Source organism: Nerophis lumbriciformis, linkage group LG03, assembly GCF_033978685.3.
Source record: "Nerophis lumbriciformis linkage group LG03, RoL_Nlum_v2.1, whole genome shotgun sequence".
Lineage (NCBI taxonomy): Eukaryota > Metazoa > Chordata > Actinopteri > Syngnathiformes > Syngnathidae > Nerophis > Nerophis lumbriciformis.
Genome location: NC_084550.2, coordinates 17523209 through 17544973, shown reverse-complemented (window position 1 = coordinate 17544973; position 21765 = coordinate 17523209). Strand labels below are relative to the sequence as shown.

General features: G+C 38.4%; 2 protein-coding genes across 3 annotated transcripts in view; both read right to left on the bottom strand.

Moving 5' to 3' along the window:
* Nucleotides 1-1100: 1100 nt before the first annotated feature.
* lg03h5orf24 (linkage group 03 C5orf24 homolog) lies at nucleotides 1101-11237 on the bottom strand. Its single transcript, XM_061934518.1, has 2 exons — nucleotides 10796-11237; nucleotides 1101-2956 (listed from the first exon to the last, which is right to left on the bottom strand). Exon 2 carries the CDS (start codon nucleotides 2951-2953, stop codon nucleotides 2324-2326), a length of 630 nt encoding a protein of 209 aa, XP_061790502.1. The 5' UTR covers nucleotides 2954-2956; nucleotides 10796-11237; the 3' UTR covers nucleotides 1101-2323.
* A 315-nt stretch (nucleotides 11238-11552) lies between these two features.
* Nucleotides 11553-21765, bottom strand: part of ddx46 (DEAD (Asp-Glu-Ala-Asp) box polypeptide 46) — a 40543-nt gene continuing 30330 nt past the window's right edge. For both annotated transcript variants that reach the window (XM_061934497.1, XM_061934505.1), the window contains exons 16-23: nucleotides 19561-19754; nucleotides 19362-19499; nucleotides 17121-17270; nucleotides 15561-15788; nucleotides 15251-15469; nucleotides 15039-15183; nucleotides 11824-11897; nucleotides 11553-11747 (exon numbers count right to left, since the gene is read on the bottom strand). In XM_061934497.1, the coding sequence (XP_061790481.1) occupies nucleotides 11700-11747; nucleotides 11824-11897; nucleotides 15039-15183; nucleotides 15251-15469; nucleotides 15561-15788; nucleotides 17121-17270; nucleotides 19362-19499; nucleotides 19561-19754 (1196 nt within the window). In that variant the 3' untranslated portion in view covers nucleotides 11553-11699. The remainder of the gene's footprint in view (nucleotides 11748-11823; nucleotides 11898-15038; nucleotides 15184-15250; nucleotides 15470-15560; nucleotides 15789-17120; nucleotides 17271-19361; nucleotides 19500-19560; nucleotides 19755-21765) is intronic.

The following is a 21765-nucleotide window of genomic DNA, read 5'->3' as shown; positions in this document are numbered from 1 at the left end:
AAATTAACACCAATGAGTTGACTGATGAACATTATCACATCATTTATTCAGAAAATATAAATAACGAAAAAAAAGATAGAATACTATTAACCGCAACATGTAAGTGTAAAAAACAACAAGATTTGTACAATTTCAGAATGTGCTTGTTCTATTTTTAAACAAAGAAAACAATCTGAAGTTGTCTTTATTTTTAAGTTATCGTGCCGTGATTTTACCAGTCCGGCCCACTTGGGAGTTGATTTTTCTCCATGTGGCCCCCCGATCTAAAATGAGTTTGACACCCCTGCACTAATCCCTATCTCCGGATTACAGATATTCTTGATTTCCTCACATTGGGGAAGATTAGGCTCACATTAAATAATTGTTCTCCATCACAGGTGTCCAAAGTGCAGCCCGCAGCTCATTTTTTAACACGTTCGAAAAATACTATTACAAAAAAATGCATAAAAAAGTGGAATAAAAGGTGAAATGTAAAAAAAAAAAAAAATTGCAATGTTGACTCTAATAACACTTTCTTTCAAACAGACATGGCTCAAAAAATAATAATGACTCAAAATCAATATTGTTGTGGATTTTTGATCTATTTAAGGCTCAAATATTCCACTTTGAAACAATGTTCGGGGGAAATATTGCATAGTTTGCCATAACAAAAGAGGCATAAACCGCACGAAAAAAACATGGAAAGAAAAGAATAATAATAAAATAAAATAAAAAGTATAGATAGATCTGAAGTTTATCTGCTGATTTAAACGTTGAAAGTTAAAAAAAAAAAAAAAAGTATGACTTCCCAGCAGGTACAAGACATAAAACAACATTGAGAACTTGTTGAACTAGGTCCTGACGTTGAGCAACTCAAACATAACATTTTATTTTATTATCTCTATTTTTAAGTTATTGTGCCGTGATTTTACCAGTCCGGCCCACTTGGGAGTTGATTTTTCCCCCGATCTAAAATGAGTTCGACACCCGTTATAACCCATGCATTATTAAAAAAAAATTATACATATTGCTTTTTTTCCCGTCAAAGTGTTGTTCAGCAACTGCGTATCATTGTTTGTATATATCCATTGTTTACTTACCATCAAGTCAAAAACGTCAACACAAGTTACTTTTCCATTTAATACACAACTTTTAAACATTCCACAACGACCATGCAGGAATAAAATGAGAAATGTACAAAGTCTTCAGCGATGTGTGACATATAAAAAGTCTCATGATGGCAAGAACATAAAAATAGCAGACATACTAGTCACAAAACGTCATAAAAATAGCAGAAATACTAGTGAAATAGCAGACATACAACAGTGACTAGTGATAAAAAACTGCAGACATATTCGTCACTAAAGTGATAAAAAAAAATAGCAGACGTACTAAAGTGAAAAAACAAGCTGCTAATTCTTCCTCAAAGCTACATCGTCATTTATAATACACATATTTTTCTGCTTTTAACTATTGTTTTTATCTGTGTGAGATTCACGACTTGAGAAAGTCCTGAAAAGGGTGCATGAAATAGAGCCTGATAGAGTGTGATAAAACAATAATAAGACATCAGAATTCATCGTTTCGTATTCACGTTATGAAAGGAGATCCCATTCTTTGGTGAAGGCCGGCGATGCTTTTTCATGGTCAAGCTGCACATAAACACGACACACAAAGTGATACTTACGTCTAAGCATACGACAATAATCAGGAGAAACACGTTATTGCACAAAAATGTAACATTTAGATGGTGAAATGAATACTTGGGCCTAACAAATATGCTAACTTACTTCACTAACTGTTGTCCTTCATTGAGTGCTTCAAAGAAAAGACAAATAAATAGCAAAAAAAAGGATCAAGTTAATATCATACACGATTTTAATGAATATTGTCTATGAACTACCACCACTGTTGTCTCCATGGGAACAAAGGGATGCCATTAGCCTTCCTTAGTAGGTCAAAGGTCACCACTCGCATGCATTATTATTGGACACATATAAAGACAACTTGTAGCCACGCCTTCCAATAGTTAGTCTCAGTTTCACAAACATCATGCTGACTTTTCAAACTTCTCCGTTTTGTCCAGGCGTGACTCAGGGAAGCGGTCAGTGAATGCAACACGGAACCAAAGGAAGCGGTCAGTGAATGCAACACGTGACCCGGGGGGAAGCGGTCAGTGAACGCAACATGTGACTCCGGGGAAGCGGTCAGTGAGCGCGACGCATAACCTGGAGACGCGGTCAGTGAACGCAACGCGCGCCTGGTGTTGCGTTCAAGGGGCGCTTTGTGGTGCAAACAATCCAAGCATGACTAGAAAAGCAGGGGATGATGAGGGATAAAAACTTTAGTGGGTAGGACTCTTGTCCTCGCACGAGGGTTCACACAGGATGTCCTTGTGGGGGAGAGGGTAAGGGAAGGCGGCCCCGCTGCAGGTGCCGCCGTACGTCAGTTTGTTGAGGCGGGAGAGGCCCTTGATGCTGCCGGGGGGCCGCCCGGGGCTCACCTTGTAGCCCGCCGCTCTGGTGGTGCCCAGCGGCCGGCCCGGGCTGGTCTTAAAGCCGGCGGCCCTGGTGGTGCCGAGGGGGCGCCCCGTGCTGGTCCTGTAGCCCGCCAGCTTGGTGGTGCCCGGTGGGCGCCCCCTCCGGCCCGTCTTCCCGCCGCCGCCCTTCTTCTTCTTTTTGCCGTCGTCGCCGACCGTCACCGTCACGGCGGCCGGCTCGCCGTCTTTGACGGGCGAGTGCAGCTCGCCCCCGAGGACGTCCTGTCTGGGGCACACCAGGGCCTTGTGGCTATGGGCGGGCAGCGCCATGGGTGCGAGCGTCATCTGGAGCGACGGCGGCGGCGGAGGAGGGTAGAACTTGTTGGGCTGCGTGGCGCAGAGGTCAAAGTGCGCGGCCGGGAGGTGGCCGTCCTCCGCCAGGCACGACGGCCGCGCGTTCATGCAGAAGTCGCCGCTTGTCACCTGACGCATCATCTTCTGCATAACATACAAACATATTATTTATTGCCAGGTACGTTTTGCTTTAATACATGAGCCACTAATCCAGGGGTGTCAAACGTACGGACCGAGGGCCGGATCAGGCCAGCGAAGAGGTTTTATCCGGCCCGCGGGACATACTTGCTTACCCTTCCGACTCCCGAATTTCAGTGTCCCTCCCGAAAATCTCCCGGGGCAACCATTCTCCTGAATTTCTCCCGATTTCCAGCAATATTGGGGGCGTGCCTTAAAGGCCTACTGAAACCCACTACTACCGACCACGCAGTCTGATAGTTTATATATCAATGATAAAATCTTAACATTGCAACACATGCCAATACGGCCGGGTTAGCTTACTAAAGTGCAATTTTAAATTTTGCACGAAATATCCTGCTGAAAACGTCTCGGTATGATGACGTCAGCGCGTGACGTCACGGATTGTGGAGGACATTTTGGGACAGCATGGTGGCCAGCTATTAAGTCGTCTGTTTTCATCGCAAAATTCCACAGTAGTCTGGACATCTGTGTTGGTGAATCTTTTGCAATTTGTTCAATGAACAATGGAGACAGCAAAGAAGAAAGCTGTAGGTGGGAAGCGGTGTATTGCGGCCGGCTGCAGCAACACAAACACAGCCGGTGTTTCATTGTTTACATTCCCGGAAGATGACAGTCAAGCTTTACCATCGGCCTGTGGAGAACTGGGACAACAGAGACTCTTACCAGGAGGACTTTGAGTTGGATGCGCAGACGCGGTACCCTGAGTACGCATGCAGCTGCGGCTTCCAAACATTTGATCGCTTGCCCGTACGTGCGTGCCGCTATGTGCATGTCACGTACGTAACTTTGGGGAAATATATGTGCTGTATGAACTTTGGGGAGGTGAACGGTACTTTGGGCTGTGGGATTGAGTGTGTTGTGCAGGTGTTTGAGTTGTATTGGCGGGTTATATGGACGGGAGGGGGGAGGTGTTTGTTATGCGGGATTAATTTGTGGCATATTAAATATAAGCCTGGTTGTGTTGTGGCTAATAGAGTATATATATGTCTTGTGTTTATTTACTGTTTTAGTCATTCCCAGCTGAATATCAGGTCCCACCCGCCTCTCACAGCATCTTCCCTATCTGAATCGCTCCCACTGCCCTCTAGTCCTTCACTCTCACTTTCCTCATCCACAAATCTTTCATCCTCGCTCAAATTAATGGGGAAATCGTCGCTTTCTCGGTCCGAATTGCTCTCGGTACTGGTGGCCATGATTGTAAACAATGTGCGGATGCGAGGAGCTCCACAACCTGTGACGTCACGCTACTCGTCTGCTACTTCCGGTACAGGCAAGGCTTTTTTATCAGCGACCAAAAGTTGCGAACTTTATCGTCGATGTCCCCCTTCTAAATCCTTTCATCAAAAATATGGCAATATCGCGAAATGATCAAATATGACACATAGAATGGACCTGCTATCCCCGTTTAAATAAGAAAATCGCATTTCAGTAGGCCTTTAAAGGCACTGCCTTCATCGCCCTCTCTCACCTGAAAAGGAGACTATTATATATGTCTCCGTTATCCATAGGTTTATCTACAACCCATAAAGTAGGCAGGCATAGATCTATTTCTCAGCGTGTTTATTCCAGCCGGCACGTTAATACACTGACACACAACATCCGGATTCCCATCATACATTGCTTCAAAACTACGGCAAGTAGTAATGTCCAAAAACATAACAGAGACGAAGCAGAAGAACGAAGAAGAGACATAGCGACGACGAGTAAGAAGAAGAAGTACGCTTGCAAGTTCCAAAATTATTGGAAAAAATAATTTCAGTTCATCCAGGACAGCTGGAAGGGGAAGGGGTATGCTGTTTGCAAATTTTGTAGATCAGACTTCGCCATTGAACACGGTGGCCGAATGGATATACTCATTCATGAACGGATTATTTATATTTATATATATATATATATATATATATATATATATATATATAAAAAATACGTGAAAATATATACCCCCCGCACCGCCCCACCTCAAGACCACCCCCCAAACTCCCCCCCCCACCCCCCATCTCCCGAATTCGGAGGTCTCAAGGTTGGCAAGTATGCCGCGGGATGATTGTACATAACTCCACATGTGTTCATTCATAGTTTTGATGCCTTCAGTGACAATCTACAATGTAAATACCGTATTTTTCGGAGTATAAGTCGCACCTGCCGAAAATGCATAATAAAGAAGGAAAAAAACATATATAAATCGCACTGCAGCCCGGCCAAACTATGAAAAAAACTGCGACTTATAGTCCGAAAAATACGGTAGTCATGAAAATAAAGAAAACACATTGAATGAGAAGGTGTGTCTGAACTTTTGGCCTGTAGACAGATAGATAGATAGTACTTTATGTACTGTATAAATATATATGTATATACTTATCTTTAACATTTTTATGACTGAGACCCTTCTGGGTCCCTGGTACCAAAGTTGAGGGGAGTCCTAAAGGTAAAAAAAAAATGTTTATTTTTTGTGCTGGTTTTGAAAATGACTAATATCAAAATGCTTTGATTTTTCAGTGTGCGGCCATCAGTGGAAAACGTTTGGACACCCTTATTCTCCAACATTTGTAGAAGTATGGAGTGTTTTCTTTAAATATGTACCGTATTTTTTGGACTATAAGTCGCAGTTTTTTTCATAGTTTGCGACTTATATATGTTTTTTCCCTTTTTTATTATGCATTTTGGGCAGGTGCGACCTATACTCCGAAACATACGGTAATGTGATGTCTATTTTAGGCCCGAATAAAATATTATGTTGATACTTAACAACTTTAAATATGTAATATGATGTCCAAATTAGGCCTGACTGAAATATTATGCAGATATGTAATCACTACTATAGGACTTATTTGCTGTTATTTCTTCTTGGATCTTTTTGGGCTCAATTAGGAGATTTTTTGTGCAGTTGTCTGTGGCTCTACTGTATGTTTGTATATTTGCTAGTACTTACAGTATTACACTAATTTATTTCTTTTTAAATTGTATTTTTTTGTGTATTTTTTTGTCTCTTGTTTTGGGGAGTGGCATTAGATTTGCGATTGTACTTTTGGAAGTTATGTAGGCCTTGAAACAGGTCTGATAGTCTCAATGGTGGAATAACACAGCTCACTGGCTGGCACCAACCACCAGGAGGCGCCATTTATTGATGCCCAACTAGCTTGATGCCTTAACTGGCAGCATTAGAAATGACAAATGACAAGTTAATATGTATATCGTGAAAGTAACACATGCATTCATCTCCTCTATGAGGCTAATAGGTGAGCTGGAGTCTATCCCAGCTGACTGAACTGCTCACCAGCCAATCACAAGACACATAAATACCAACAATCAATCACAACCAAACTACAATTCCCACTATAAAACTGATATTATATTCATGTTTTTAGCAATGTGAGTACCCGAAGATTTGAACCCAAACTGCAGGGCAAACATAGTTACCCCCAAATGCATTAATTATGAAAAATATTGTAACAAATGTGTAATATAGGATACTGTTCCAAAGACTAGTGAAGGTGTATGACTCGGGGGGGCCAAATTTAGACAAAAAAATTTTGTCTGGGGGAAGGTATATCTATTTTTAGGAACATAACATGTATTTTATCATTGTGTTCAATCAATTTATAAATAAATAACATGTATTTTAACATGATGTTCTATGACTTTATAACTATAAAATATATGTTAACATGGTGTTCTATGGCTATAGCTTTAAAATGTATTTCAACATGGTTGTTCTACGACTAAATAACTATAACATGTATTTCAACATGGTGTTCTATGACTTTATAAATCTAAAATGTATTTTAACATGGTGTTGTACGACTTCATAAGTAAACACAATGTATTTTAATATGATATTCCAATACTTTCAATTACTTTAATACTAAATAAAATGTATTTCACATATGTAAATACTTTAGAATAAAAAAAATATTTCAACATTGTGTTCAATAACTTTATACCGGAATATGATTTATTTTAACATGGTGTTTTGTTGATTTTTTTTTTTAATATCTTGTACAAAAGACAAAGTGGCTGGGGAGAGGGAAGTCTGGACTTATTTGCTTAGGCTGCTGCCCCCGCGACCCGACCGCGGATAGGCAGAAGAAAATGGATGGAGTTTTGTAACTTTATAACTAAATACAATATATTTTAATATGGTTTTTAATGACTTTATAAGTACACAAAATGTATTTTAATATGGTGTTCTATGACTTTATAAGTACACAAAATGTATTTCAAAATAGTGTTCTATGACTATAATGAGTAAATAATATTTTAACATGGTGTTCTATCACTTCATGAACACAACATATTTTAACATGGTGTTCTATCACTTTTTTAATGATAAACTACATTTTAACATGGTGTTCTATAACTTTATAACTATCACTTTATAAATAAATAACATATATTTTATTATGGTGTTCAATTACTGTATAAGTAAACAAAATATATTTTATCATGATGTTCTATGACTTTATAAGTAAACAAAATATATTTTATCATGATGTTCTATGACTTTATAAGTAAACAAAATTTATTTTTAATATGTACTATGACTTAATGAGTAAACAAGTTGTATTCTAATATGGTGTTCGGTGACTTAATGAAGAAAAATAAAATATATTTTATTATGGTGTTCTATGACTTTTTAAGCAAACAAAATGTATGTTAAAATAGTATTCCATGACTATGAGTAAACAAAATGTATTTTATTATGGTGTTAGATTACTTTATAAGTAAACAAAATATATTTTATCATGATATTCTATGATTTTTTAAGTAAACAAAATGTACACTATGACTTAATGAGTAAACAAGTTGTATTTTAATATGGTGTTCTATCACTTTATAAAGAAATAACATGGTGTTCTATCAAGTTTTTAATGATAAACTGTATTTTAACATGATGTTCTATGACTTTATAACTATAACATGTATTTTAACATTGTGTTCTATCACTTTATAAAGAAATAACATGGTATGATGTAATATGACTTAATGAGTAAACAAGTTGTATTTTAATATGGTGTTCTGTGACTTAATGAAGAAAAATAAAATGTATTTCATTATGGTGTTCTATGACTTTATAAGTAAACAAAAATGTATGTTAAAATGGTGTTCTATGACTATGAGTAAACAAAATGTATTTATTATGGTGCTCAATTACTTTATAAGTAAACAAAATATATTTTATCGTGATGTTCTATGACTTTATAAGTCAACAAAATGTATTTTAATATAATGTACCGGTACTATGACTTAATGAGTTGTATTTTAATATGGTGTTTGGTGACCTAATGAAGAAAAATAAAATGTATTTTATTATGGTGTTCCGTGACTTTATAAGTAAACAAAAATGTATGTTAAAATAGTGTTCTTTGACTATGAGTAAACAAAATGTATTTTATCATGGTGTTCAATTACTTTAAGTAAACAAAATATATTTTATCATGATGTTCTATGACTGTATATGTAAACAAAATGTATTTTAATATGATGTACTATGACTTAAGTTGTATTTTAATATGGTGTTCGGTGACTTAATAAAGAAAAATAACATGTATTTTATTATGGTGTTCTATGACTTTATTAGTAAACAAAAGAGTATTTTAAAATAGTGTTCTATGACTGAGTAAACACAATTTTATTATGGTGTTCAATTACTTTATAAGTAAACAAAATATATTTTATCATAATGTTCTATCACTTTATAAATAAACAAAATGTATTTTAATATGATGTACTATGACTTAATGAGTTGTATTTTAATATGGTGTTCGGTGACTTAAAGAAAGATAACATGTATTTGATTATGGTGTTCTATGACCTTATTAGTAAACAAAAGAGTATGTTAAAATAGTGTTCTACAACTATGAGTAAACAAAATGCATTTTATTATGGTGTTCACTTACTTTATAAGTAAACAAAATATATTTCATCATGATGTTCTATGCTTTATATGTAAACAAAATGTATTTTAATATGATGTACTATGACTTAATAGGTTGTATTTTATTATGGTGTTTGGTGCCTTTATAAGTAAACAAAAGAGTATGTTAAAATAGTGTTCTACGACTATGAGTAAAAAAAAATGTATTTTATTATGGTGTTCACATACTTTATAAGTAAACAAAATATATTTCATCATGATGTTCTATGCTTCATATGTAAACAAAATGTATTTTAATATGATGTACTATGACTTAATAGGTTGTATTTTATCATGGTGTTCGGTGACTATATAAGTAAACAAAATGTATGTTAAGAGTGTTCTATGACTATGAGTAAACAAAATGTATTTTATTATGGTGTTCAACTACTTTATAAGTAAACGTATATATTTCATCATGATGTTCTATGACTTTTTATGTAAACATGTATTTTAATATGATGTACTATGACTTAATAAGTTGTATTTTAATATGGTGTTCGGTGACTTTATAAAGAAAAATAACATGTATTTTATTATGGTGTTCTATGACTTTACTAGTAAACAAAAGAGTATGTTAAAATAGTGTTCTACGACTATGAGTAAACAAAATGTATTTTATTATGGTGTTCACATACTTTATAAGTAAACAAAATATATTTCATCATGATGTTCTATGCTTCATATGTAAACAAAATGTATTTTAATATGATGTACTATGACTTAATAGGTTGTATTTTATCATGGTGTTCGGTGACTTTATAAGTAAACAAAATGAATGTTAAGAGTGTTGTATGACTATGAGTAAACAAAATGTATTTTAATATGATGTACTATGACTTAATAGGTTGTATTTTATTATGGTGTTTGGTGCCTTTATAAGTAAACAAAATGTATGTTAAGAGTGTTCTATGACTATGAGTAAACAAAATTTATTTTATTATGGTGTTCAACTACTTTATAAGTAAACGTATATATTTCATCATGATGTTCTATGACTTTTTATGTAAACAACATGTATTTTAATATGATGTACTATGACTTAATAAGTTGTATTTTAATATGGTGTTCGGTGACTTTATAAAGAAAAATAACATGTATTTTATTATGGTGTTCTATGACTTTACTAGTAAACAAAAGAGTATGTTAAAATAGTGTTCTACGACTATGAGTAAACAAAATGTATTTTATTATGGTGTTCACATACTTTATAAGTAAACAAAATATATTTTATCATGATGTTCTATGCTTCATATGTAAACAAAATGTATTTTAATATGATGTACTATGACTTAATAGGTTGTATTTTATCATGGTGTTCGGTGACTTTATAAGTAAACAAAATGTATGTTAAGAGTGTTGTATGACTATGAGTAAACAAAATGTATTTTATTATGGTGTTCAATGACTTTATAAATAAACAAAATATATCTTACTATGATGTTCTAAGACTTTATAAGTAACGAAATGTATTTTAATATGATGTACTATGACTTGAGTACAAGTTGTATTTTAACATGGTGTTCGGTGACTTAATGAAGAAAAAGAAAATGCATTTTACAATGGTGTTCTATGACTTCAAGAGGAAACAAAATGTATTTTGATATGGTGTTGTATGTTTATAAGTAAACAAACCAATATATAAGACCTAAAAGACAGACGTTATACGACACACATTGACCAAAGTGTAAAATAATATTAATACAGCATATAGCGTAAGGATTTATATTTAGTTAATTTCCTGCCACACAAAAGGTAACATTTGCTGTTAGCATGTAGGCTAGTACACAGTATGTGTTGTTGACTCAGCAACAATAAAGCAGACACACTTTACCAAACATTATTTATATTATCATTATTATAGTTACCTTTTTTTATTTGTTGTCTGACGTCGGCACAGAAAGAGTTAAGGAGCAAAAAGGAGCTTTCATCGCCTCAGAGCGCGAAAAGATCCATTTTCATATATCATCTTTCCCCTCTTGCTAGCGGGCCCTCATTGCATCCGACAGCCGGCAACCGAGCGTCAACACGATGCTAAACAATGGCCGAAAAAGAAGCTCCTTGTTCTTGGCTTTTTTTTATCTCCGAGCTGCGAGGATTTGGATGAGAAAAGCCGCCATTTGCCATTAAAAATTCATAAATGGCGAGGACAGTCTGAGCATGCGCAGTGCGCTTCTGACCATCTTGCCCCCTTCATTCTCGCCTTTTTCTTAGCGATAAAGATGTGTTTTATCCATTTGCAGCCCCAATAAAACCTATATCAAGACTTAAAGAGACCGTTCTCACCGTTATCTGGATTTATTAGTCGATCGTTCGCTCAAATTGGAGCATTAGTGCGAGCCAAACGGCACCACCCACTCCTAATGAATAATATACAAAGTACTATTAAATAATGTAAATACAGTCAGCTCGACGGTGCACACACGTACATTCATACAAACAATAGAAGGCGCATTTCTCAGCAACAAAATGATTTATTATGCAGTAAAAGCAATCTTTCTACAGGTGAGGTTTGTACAAAAATATGACGTTATAATGCACAATAAAAACACATAACTCAATGCTTCTCTTGCATCACTAACCGATATTCCAAAATTAAATATATGGCAAATAAAAGGTGACAAATTAAAGACGAGGGAGAATCTTTTTTTCCGTTTTATTTTAAAATGGCAAAAATGTTCCTGATTTAAAAAGGACTCCTTGGCTTGGTTTTATTTTTTATGAGTATCGTTCTTTTACAACACCGTGTAACGTCCTTTGCCTGCTTTCGCTTTACAACACTTTGTATCGTCCTTTGCTTGTCGGCTGGTAGGAGTTTTGCTGTAAGAGAAAAAAAAGGTTATAAATAAAAGCTGAAACGATGATAATTGGTATTTGTTAGTTAAATGATACTTACTAGTCTGATGAGCTCTTCTTTGATGAGACGAGTGATCTCGGTTTTGGCTTTCTGCACAGCCAGTTCATTTGCACCTGAACACAGTGAGAAGTACATTACTCCGAGTTACTTTACTTCATACACAATTGAAGTATAAAGTGGACATTACCTGAATAAAAACAACCATGTAAGACAAGACATGTAAAACATTTTTACTACACTTCAATATTGTGTATTAGGAGTGTCCCGGTCACTGATATCAGCAAAAAAGCAAGTATCAGATTATATGCGGTTGCTTGTAAAATGATACGAGCACACTGCAAAAACTGAAATCTAAGTAAGATTAAATATCTCAAATAAGGCTGATATTTGCTTATCTTCTGTCTGATAAGATAATTCTTCTCACTAAGCAGATGTTATGTTAGAGTGTATTAACTTGTTTTAAGGGTTTTGGTCGTAAATGTTTTCAGTAAGATATTACAGCTTGTTGCTGAGATTTGATGACCTATATTGAGCAAAATATGCTTGAAACTAGAATATCAACTGTTGCAAAGCTGTGTCATCAACACTCACAAGTATAAAATTGCTTTTTCAAAAGTAATAATTTCTTATTTCAAGCATGAAAAAAAAATCATGACTTTGACACAATTGTGTCTCATAATTAAAACAGATGATAGCCAAACGGACTTTGCTGTTTTATTTTCAATGAAACAATAGAAAATACGTACTTATATAGTAGTACAGTTGTTATTAGTGAGAATATACTAATATATAGCTAATTTTACTTGTTTTGGAAAGTCTTGACAAGCCAAATGTTCTTGTTCTATTGGCAGATACTTTTGCTTAGTTCAAATAAAATACCCCTAATTTTTGTATTTTTTTTAATTCTTGTTTTTGAACACTGACTTTTTGCAGTGCAGTACTGCAACGTTTTTACTTGTGTGTGATATCATGTGCGATACAAGCAGTCCTGCAGCGTGTTTACTTTTGTGTGATATCATGTGCGATACAAACAGTCCTGCAGCGTGTTTCCTTGTGTGTGGTATCATGTGCGCGACAAGCAGTCCTGTCACGTGTTTACTTGTGTGATATCATGTGCAATACGAGCAGTCCTGCGGCCTGTCTACTTGTGTGATGATAGGTGCGATACAAGCGGTCCTGCAGCGTGTTTACTTGTGTGTGATGTGAGTGATACAAGCAGTCCTGCAGCATGTTTACTTGTGTAATATCACGTGTGATACGAGCAATACTGCAACGGGTTTGTGTGTGATATCGTGTGTGATACAAGCAGTCCTGTAACATGTTTACTTGTGTGTGGTATCATGTGCAATACGAGCAGTCCTGCAGCGTGCTTACTTACGTGTGATATCATGTGCGATATTAGCAGTCTTGCAGCGTGTTTACTTGTGTGTGTGGTAGATATCGTGTGCGATACAAGCGGTCCTGCAGCGTGTTTACTTTTGTGTGATATCATGTGCGATACAAGCAGTCCTGCAGCGTGTTTACAGCTACACAACCGCTAAATACACAAGCTAGACATACGTAATAATCATTAAACAATAATACAGCACATTTGTGAATACAAACAAGTACCAAATAATCATAGCTGCATATTACGTACGCATACAAAATCTCCAAGGCAGGAGCGTATTGGAAAATGTCCAGTAAAAAAACATGTCCGCATCATTCACCTTACGGTGTTAACTTCAACCAAAAACAATTACCACTTCACTTCGACTAAAAGACAGCAGAAGTTCATTATAATAAATAGGTTAGTCAGTGTTTCCCCCCAGAAAATGTGTTAGTTATGGTGGTGTCTCTTCGGCGGGGGTGGGTGGGTGTAAGGATCGGTGTAACTCGGCCTGTCGCCATCACGTCTCCACCTCATCACTGCCACCACAGCCTGGGGGGCAACAGACTACAGACTGTGGTGAAGTAGGCCGGCTTCGTCGCGTGAAGAAGCCTACAATTTTTGGTTGTTTTCCGCTCTATTTGCTGAATGGCGATATACGATATATATCTCGATATTTTTTCCGTAAAGTAAAAACAAAACAGTCCTAGTTACCTGAGATACTAAGTATGTCATTATTATGACTTAGTAAGTCAAAATACCGGTAATGACTTACTAAGTCAAATTAATGACTTACTGTAAGTAAGCATTTGCAATAAGCATTTGAAAAAAAGTTAAAAGTCGGGCCACATGCTGACATATGTTCAACTCATCATGCTTAATTTATTACAGCATTTGGGAAGCCTGCAGTTGATTTTTATTATGTAAATGTTATATTTGTATCAACGTGTGATAGCAGGGACCCTGCCATTCAAACCTAGGCTGCTACATTACTAATGATTAATGTAACTATAGCTAAAAAAATAGTACAAAAGCAATAGGAGAGACTATTCATCCCTGAACAACATGGAGTTCATGTAGGCTTTATGATGCAGTTACATTATTATATCAACTATCAGAGACAGCTTCAGGAAACTCTTCATTTAACATATTGTCCTTTTTTGCCGCTCAATCAACACAGAAAAAGGTAAAGTGAAATAACTTAGTTGTTAACTGTAGGTCAATAATGCTTGTCTTTCTCTCAGACAGACAGGGCTTTGCTGTCCGTAACACACGCATGCACGCACGCACGCACACACACCGCACGGTGAGCTAACGTTACGCTAAAAGCTAATTAGCCTTCACCTCAAGGACTACGAGCGAGCTGAGCTGCCGCTTATGTTTCTAGAACGTCAACGGGCTCATAGTGATGTTACTAGTAGTTGACTGGGAGGTGTTTATTTTAATTTGGGGAGAGTCCGCTGCCTTACCTGCTTAACACCTTTCTGCTCACTCCACCGAAGGAGCACTGACTACATGCGCTCTGAATACGCATTGCTGATTGGCTGTAACCAATCAGATGGTTCTGTGGGCGGGACAATGCTGGGTACTGCAGAGACGTACTGACAGAGGCAGAGGCAGAACTAAGCGGAGCAGCTTCTTAAGACTTTAGTTTAGGCGGTGGCTCGTTGTTGTTAAGGCGGCCGCCTTAACAACAAAGCACTGCGGGAAACCCTGTTAGTGTTTTTCATACCTACCATTGTTCTCTGTTTGACTCATTTCACTTGATCAAACCTTTTCTAACATTCCACACTACTAAATAATACAAGTATGCATGATCCATGCCGATACTGAAAAGATTGTAGAAGAAAGTGAAAGTATAAACGTGGAAGACACTTTAGCTTACTTTCAATGGCTAAGTAGATCTTGCGCTCGCCCTCTTTAGGCTCCTTGCCTGGAGGGAAATAAGTTCCTCTGATGGTGATGGCGGCTTCCGAGTATTCTCCGATCCTTTGCAGAGCTTCCTTGGACGTCACCTTCCACCTGGCCGTCTGTGTTGGAGTGACAGGTGAGGCAGGTTTGCCAGCAGACATAATGAATGAGTGTCAGGCGTCTGACCTGCGGAAAGTCGTTGATCTCCAGTTCCTCCTCGTATCTCTTGACGGTCTCCGACTGGTCGGCTGCCTGCCGATCCTCCTCCAGCTTCTCCACCGGGGTGTAGTTCAGCTTGGCGTTGATCTTCTCTGCCAGCTGCTCGGCGATGGTCTTGGCCGAAACGGAGGGCGTCAAGATGGAGCCGCCGCGCAGGATGGCGTTGGTGGCCTGCTGCATCACATCCTGGAGGCGCAGACAAAACACACAAGGTACGTCTCGCCAATCGGAAGATAGAAGAAAGACATTTCCCCGGAGAAGGCACAACACTTTGTACCTGAGCTTCGGCGCCGAGGTTTTTCTGAGCGTTGATCTTGAGAGCCAGTCGTTTGGCCATCTCCAGTTTCTGGATGTTTCCGGCTGACGTGGGCCCCAGCCCTGACATGGAACCACTAGAGGACGACGAGCCGCCCATGGAGCCTGCGGCGGCAGCCGCTGCTCCAGAAGCCGTCAGGTCCTTCACCCTCTTCTTGGAGTTAAACATGCTCTCAATCTGCTCCTCGATCTAAAGGGGCACAGCAACGATAACAATCCGAAACATATTGATTAGAGATGGCGATGCCGATAAATGCTTTAAAATGTAATATCAGAAATTATCGGTATCGGTTTCAAAAAGTAAAATTAATGACTATTTAAAACGCCGCGGTACATATGCGGTAAAACACGGACGTAGGGCATACTTGCCAACCCTCCCGATTTTCCCGGAAGACTCCCGAATTTCAGTGCCCCTCCCGAAAATCTCCCGGGGAAATCATTCTCCCGATTTCCACCCGGACAACATTATTGGGGGCGTGCCTAAAAGGCACTGCCTTTAGCGTCCTCTACAACATGTCGTCACGTCCGCTTTTCCTCCATGAAAACAGCGTGCCGGGCCAGTCACATAATATATGCGGCTTTTAAACACACATAAGTGAATGCAAGGCATACTTGATCAATAGCCATGCAGGTCACACTGAGGGTGGCCGTATAAACAACTTTAACACTGTTACAAATATGCGCCACACTGTGAACCCACGCCAAACAAGAATGACAAACACATTTCGGGAGAACATCCGCACCGTAACACAACATAAACACAACAGAAGAAATACCCAGAACCCCTTGCAGCACTAACTCTTCCGGGACGCTACAATATACACCCCCCGCTACCACCAAACCCCTCCTCCCCCGACTCCCGAATTCGGAGGTCTCAAGGTTGGCAAGTATGCTCTAGTATACTCTGGACTGAAGCTGTGTGCCTTCATTGTTTTTGTAGCTGTTGTTTTGAGGCATGTTTAAAAAAAAATTAAAAAATAATGCACTTTGTCAAAGTCAAAGTATAGTATTTCCCATAGTTGTAGTGGGTATTAGGATTATCTCAGGGAGAGCATGTCCCAAATTCCAAGCTGTTAAAAAAAATAATGCACTTTGTGACTTCAATAATAAATATGGCAGTGCCATGTTGGCACTTTTTTCCATAATTGGAGTTGAAGTTGTTCTTATTTTGGAAAACCTTGATTTTGATTGATTGATTGAAACTTGTATTAGTAGATTGCACAGTACAGTACACATTCCCTACAATTGACCACTAAATGGTAACACCCGAATAAGTTTTTCAACTTGTTTAAGTCAAGGTCCACGTTAATCAATTCATGGTAAAGTTACATTGTTTAATGCATCCAGCGGGGCATCACAACAAAATTAGGCATAATAATGTGTTCATTCCACGACTGTATATATCTGTATCGGTTGATATCGGAATCGGTAATTAAGAGTTGGACAATATCGGAATATCGGATATTGGCAAAAAAGCAATTATCGGACATCTCTAATATTGATGAATAAATGCTGCACTCACATCCAGAGCTCTGTCCTCGTCATCAGAGTCCTGCAGACCCAGTGCAGCCTTCTGCAGCTTCTTCCTCTCGTTGGCCAGCGCGTGTTCCGTCTCGTCAAACTTGAAGCCTTTTCCAGAGAAGCCGCTGCTGCTCTTGATGACCTTCCCCTCCTGCCACACAAACACACCAATCCATGAATGAGTGAATGGATGGACGGACAAATGGATGTATGAATCAATGGATGGATGGATGGATGGGCGAATGAATGGACACATAAATGGCTGGAGTTCCCCCGCTACCCTGAGAGTGACAAGTGCTAGAAAATGGACGGCTTGATGAATGAATGAATGGATGGATGGACAGATGAATGGATGGATGGATTAATTAATGAATGAATGGTGGAGTGCAGCTAATATAGGTCCCAGCTCTCCCGCGACGGGCAAGCGGTAGATAATGGATGGATGGATCAATCAATCGATGGATGAATGAATAAATGGATAAAGAAATAAATCATTTGATGGATAAAAAAAAGGATGAATGAATGGATAAATGGATGTATCAATAAAAAAAATCTATGGCTGAATGACTGAATGGACAGAGTTCCCCCGCTACACAGAGGGGCAAACGCTAGAAAATTGACGGCTTGATAAATGAATGAATGGATGGACAGATGAATGAATGGATGGATGGATGGGTGAATGGATGGATGGATCAATGGAGTGCAGCTAATATAGGCCCCAGCTCTCCCGCGAGGGGCAAGCGGTAGAAAATGGATCAATCAATTGATGGATCAATGAATAAATGGATAAATAAATCAATCATTTGATGGATAAAATAAAGGATGAATGAATGAATGGATAAATGGATGCATTAATGGAAAAATCTATGGCTGAATGAATGAATGGATGGAGTTCCCCCGCTACCCTGAGAGGAGCAAGCGCTAGAAAATAGACGGCTTGATGAATGAATGGATGGACAGATGAATGAATGAATGAATGGATGGATGGTTGGAGTGCAGCTAATATAGGCCCCAGCTCTCCTGTGAGGGGCAAGCGGTAGAAAATGGATCAATCAATTAATGGATCAATGAATAAATGGAAAAATAAATCAATCATTTGATGGATAAAAAAAAGTATGAATGAATGGATAAATGAATGAATCAATGGCTGTATCAATAAAAAAAATCTATGGCTGAATGAATGAATGGATGGGAGTTCCCCCGCTACCCTGAGAGGGGCAAGCGCAAGAAAATGGGCGGCTTGATGAATGAATAAATGGTTGGACAGATGAATGAATGGATGAATGAGTGAATGAATGAATGAATGAATGGACGGATGGTTGGAGTGCAGCTAATATAGGTCCCAGCTCTCCCGCGAGGGGCAAGCGGTAGAAAATGGATCAATCAATTGATGGATCAATGAATAAATGGATAAATAAATCAATCCTTTGATGGATCAAATAAAGGATGAAGGGATGAATGGATGAATAAATGGCTGTATCAATGAAAAAAATCTATGGCTGAATGAATGAATGGATGGATGGATGGAGTTTCACTGCTACACTGAGAGGGGCAAACGCTAGAAAATGGACGGCTTGATGAATGAATGAATGAATGAATGGATGGATGGTTGGAGTGCAGCTAAGAAAGACCCCAGCTCTCCCGCGAGGGGCAAGCGGTAGAAAATGGATGGATGGATAAATCAATCGATGGATGAATGAATAAATGGATAAATAAAAAATCATTTGATGGATAAAATAAAGGGATGAATCAATGGCTGTATCAATGAAAAAAATATATGGCTGAATGAATGAATTGATGGGTGGATGACTGGATGATGAATGAATGACTCAATGGATACATGGATGAATCAACGAATGGATGGATGAATGAATGAACAGACAAATCAATGGAAGAATGAAGGAATTGATCAATCAAATGAATGACTGAATGAATGAGCGAATTAATTAATGGATGTGTGAATAAATGAATAGTGAATCGATGGATGAATGGATGATGAATTAATGACTCAATTGTAAATGGGTTATACTTGTATAGCGCTTTTCTACCTTCAAGGCACTCAAAGCGCTTTGACACTATTTCCACATTCACCCATTCACACACACATTCACACACACTGATGGATGGATGAATGGCTCAATGGATGGGTGGGTGAATAGATGAACGAATGAATGGATGAATTAATGGAGGAATGAACAGAGGAATAAATGGAGCACCACAAGAAGCTTTTTCTTCGTCCTACCGCTTTCTGCTGGTCTTTAAAGGAGGCCCAGAGCTGTTCCAGCTCCGCCGGGACGGGAGAACCGCTGAGCTCCAAGGCTTTGATGATGTCACCAGCGTAGCGGACCTGATCCTCTGTGATGAAAGTGTAGGCGAAACCCTGGAAAGAAGACTCCCAGCGTCATCTCCAATGATGCATGTAGTGAAGGTGACACACATACCTTGTTGCCAGCTCTGCCCGTGCGTCCCGCCCTGTGCACGTAGTCCTCGTAGTGGTTGGGGCAGTTGTAGTTGACCACCAGGATGAGCTGTTTGACATCCAGACCTCGGGCTGCCACGGAAGTGGCCACCATCAGGCGACAGGCGCCGTTTTTAAAGTCGTTGATGATGCTGTCTCTGTCGTACTGGTCGATGCCTGCAAGGATCGTGACGAAGCAACAGGATGAAAACTTTCTCAGGGTTCCCTAACATTATTCTATCACGTCATACACTGATTAATAGGCAGGAGTCAAACTCAAAGCCGAGCACCACATCATTTTATATGGCCCGCCAATGCCCGGAAAGACTATGCATCAATAAGGTACCATATATTTTCTAACTAAATGTATGCTTTTTTTCTATTTTTACCAAAAACAATGTACTGCATGAAATTGCATACCGGTACCTTTTAAATTTTAATATAATATACATTATATAATTTCAAAGCATGTTAAAGGTCAGATTGTACAGTGTAAAAGATGACAATATACTTTACAGTAAAATGTACGGTGGTATATTATTGTAAATTGAAAAAACTACCAGTGTGTATGGTAAAATTATGTCAACTGAGCTGCTGGTTGTTGTTTTTTTACTGTAAAATCTACGGTTGTTTTTACGGTGTATTATTATTTCCACTAGGGATGTCCGATAACATCGGACTGCCAATATTATCGGCCGATAAATGCTTTAAAATGTAATATCAGAAATTATCGGTATCGGTTTCAAAAAGTAAAATGTATGACTTTTTTAAAACGCCGCTGTGTACACGGACGTAGGGAGAAGTACAGAGCGCCAATAAACCTTAAAGGCACTTCCTTTGCGTGCCGGCCCAATCACATAATATCTACGGCTTTTCACACATACAAGTGAATGCAAGGTCAACAGCCATACAGGTCACACTGAGGGTGGCCGTATAAACAACTTTAACACTGTTACAAATGTGCGCCACACTGTGAACCCACACCAAACAAGAATGACAAACCCATTTCGGGAGAACATCCGCACCGTAACACAACATAAACACAACAGAACAAATACCCAAAACCCCTTGCAGCACTAACTCTTCCGGGACGCTACAATATACCCCCCCCCCACCCCGCCCACCTCAACCTTCTCATGCGCTCTCAGGGAGAGCATGTCCCAAATTCCAAGCTGCTGTTTTGAGGCATGTTAAAAAAAAAAAAGCACTTTGTGACTTCAATAATAAATATGGCAGTGCCATGTTGGCATTTTTTCCATAACTTGAGTTGATTTATTTTGGAAAACCTTGTTACATTGTTTAATGCATCCAGCGGGGCATCACAACAAAATTAGGCATAATAATGTGTTAATTCCACGACTGTATATATCGGTATCGGTTGATCGGTAATTAAGAGTTGGACAATATCGGAATATCGGATATCGGCAAAAAAGCCATTGTCTGACATCTCTAGTGTGTATGGTAAAATGATGTCGACTGAGCTGCCGGTTGTTGTTCTTTTACTGTAAAATCTACGGTTGTTTTTACGGTGTATTTTTATTTCCACAATGAAACAGTGGTACTGTTTTTCCATTTAAAGTGAAATGTTGTAAATAGTCTGTATTTATGTGGGGCTATACTATACCTGTACGATACCCAAAGCGCTTGATATTATTCGTCTCATTCACACAGACATTCCTTCACTGATGGAAAAAGCATTGTATGTTTAACAGTATAAATCTAGTGATTGCAGCCGTTTTTTACTCTAAAATGTACAGATTTATAAAAAAATGTTTACACTAATGTCAAAATATACAATAAAATGGTCAATTATTGGCCCTTGTGCGCTCATGTCACCCATCTCATGTGGCCCTTCCCAAGCCTCTGGCACCTTACATGTACCTCTAAAAAATGATAGCTCCGTGTGATTGGTCGCCCTTTTAAAAGGTGCTCACAGTCATCAGCGCTTTCATAGACACGTGCACTTCCGCGTTGTAGTTTCCTACAATGCCTGTGCCTGTCCCTGTTTACGTGTGATACATTGACGATGAGGCAGTGGAATAGACGAGGAAGAGGAGTATTATCGCTACCAAAACGTTGCCACTAGTTTGACAAGGGACATTACCTGTGATGCAAATTGTCTTGCAGGTGAGTCGTGGAAATGGCCTGATTTGAATTTCATGATATGCTTTGGTGACAAAATGCAGAT